This window comes from Mastomys coucha, chromosome X (assembly GCF_008632895.1).
Source record: "Mastomys coucha isolate ucsf_1 chromosome X, UCSF_Mcou_1, whole genome shotgun sequence".
NCBI lineage: Eukaryota > Metazoa > Chordata > Mammalia > Rodentia > Muridae > Mastomys > Mastomys coucha.
This window is the reverse complement of record NC_045030.1, coordinates 127,343,433-127,345,484: the sequence shown is the minus strand read 5'-3', so window position 1 is coordinate 127,345,484 and position 2,052 is coordinate 127,343,433. Positions and strand designations below refer to the sequence as shown.

Below are 2,052 nucleotides of genomic sequence, written 5' to 3'. Positions count from 1 at the left end.
ATATCTAAAAAAAAAAAAGAAGTGTCTGGCAAATTTTCAGACAGTACTGAGATTAGAATTAGCCTTTAAAATCAACTTTTTATTTAATGTCCTTGAATTTAAAGACTGTGGTTTTATGAAAAATATATTTTTTAATTTATTGAGACTTAGGACTTTTTAATTTATTGAGACTTTTCTATTACATGATTGGCTCTGGCTCTTGGTGGGGGGTAAATATGCCAAGTGTGCTTGAGAAGAATGCTTTCAGCTCAATATATAGGTTTTTGTATGCCATTTAAATCAAATTTCTTTTGATGCTCGATTTGTTCATACATTTACTAACTAATTTGGTTTTAATTTTTTGAGACAGGCTATAACATAAACTAGGTTAACCTTAAACCGGCTGTGTAGCAAAGAATACCTTAAATTTTGATCTTCCTGTCTGTGCCTCCAGAGTGCTGGGGGTGAGGTTTACAGGTGTGAGCCACCACACTTGGTTGTTAAGCTGCTGGGCTTGAACCCAGGGCTTCATGCATGGTAGGAAAGCCCTTATTCAATTGAGCTACCTTTCCAACCATAATCGTAGGATGGTCTAACATCAAAAAAGCATTACCAAAATTGCTTGATGAATTTCTACTGTGTATGTCATGACTTAGAAGTTTCTTCATTGTCAAGAATACTTACGAGGCATATAAAGTGACTCTAATCCATCTTTCCCTTCATTCTCCTTTATCAACAAATGTACTCATATGGCTAGAGAAATGACACTGAATAAGAATGCCTATTACTCTTCCAGAGGACTCTAGTTATGTTCTCAGCATCCATGTGGATTGGCTTACAACTGCCCATAATTCCAGCTCTGTGAGATCTGATGCCCTCTTTTGGTATCCCTGTGTACCTGCGTGCACGTGATAAACACACACACACACACACATTTTTAAAAACACTCATTTCAATAATACAAAAATTCATATCCTCTGTAAAAATCCTCACATGTAAATATCATTCTCTTTCTTTGTCTCTTTCTCTCCTCCCTCCCCTGTCTATGTGAGACAGAATTGGATACTTCTGTAAGTTTCCATAGATTTAATTTAAAATCTCTTGATAACACTTGCACAAAGTATTGTGTTCACGTCTGCAAATTTCTGGAACATAGGGACTATGGTTTATTCATCTCTGTGTCTCCAGTACTTTACAAAATACTTTACAGAGTGGTACTCAACAAATGTTAGTGAAATGGGAGAAGCTGCTCTCAAATGCAGAGGCTGCACATGTTATTTGGGAGGTAACGGAGGTGGTGGAATCTTTTGAAGCATTCTTAGGAAGATGACTAAATTCTAGGAACACATGAGCCAGTCGGGGATGGAGAATTTAGCCTAAACTGGCAGCCCCCCCGCCCCTTAAATCCGGAGACTACCTGCCTGCCTGTCTGAGTTAATAGAATTGAGAGTTAAGAACACTTATGATAATAAAAGTTGGATGATAAGGACATCCTTCGTGGAGGGAGAGGTTGACTCAGCTGTCTTATAGTCCTTCCTGACTAAGATGCTTGTTCTGAATGAGCCAGGCACTTTCCAGAGTCATGAGTAATTTCTTGAGAAAAATAATCATTGTAGGCTAGGGTTCAAATGTGAAAGTAGAAATAATGAATTGCGAACTTTTTTTTTTCTATTTTGTCTCTTAATGCAAGAAGAAGGCAGCCTGGGAAAAACTGTTCTAGGGCTGGGCAGTGACTCTGGAGTTAATAATCTTCATGAAGTTAACTGCTCTTTTATTTTAGACACCTCTGCTCACTCTTCTTGCCCAGGTTGCTTTGAAGAAAGAGGAGGAGACTAAATACATCATGTCGGAGTTACTTGACCTCTCTTTTCTGTCTGAGATGGAAAGAGATTTGATCCTCGGTGTTCTGCAGAGGGATGAAGAACTCAGAAAGGCAGATGAGAAAAGGATTCGGTAAGGGTCCCAGAAATACTAAGCACTTCCAGGCTTTCAACCAAGGAGACCCTGTAGAAATTGAGCCAAATGGAGATACCCCATAAAGATACCAGACAGCAAGGAAGTCCACTTATCCTT

General features: G+C 38.6%; 1 protein-coding gene across 5 annotated transcripts in view; it reads left to right on the top strand.

The window, feature by feature from the left end:
* Positions 1-2,052, top strand: part of Sytl4 (synaptotagmin like 4) — a 54,267-nt gene that overhangs the window by 22,603 nt on the left and 29,612 nt on the right. For 4 of the 5 annotated variants that reach the window (XM_031367585.1, XM_031367558.1, XM_031367567.1 and 1 more), the window contains exon 2: positions 1,787-1,932. The exons of the other annotated variant lie outside the window; for it this stretch is intronic. In XM_031367585.1, the coding sequence (XP_031223445.1) occupies positions 1,823-1,932 (110 nt within the window). In that variant the 5' untranslated portion in view covers positions 1,787-1,822. The remainder of the gene's footprint in view (positions 1-1,786; positions 1,933-2,052) is intronic. 5 annotated transcript variants of the gene reach the window in all.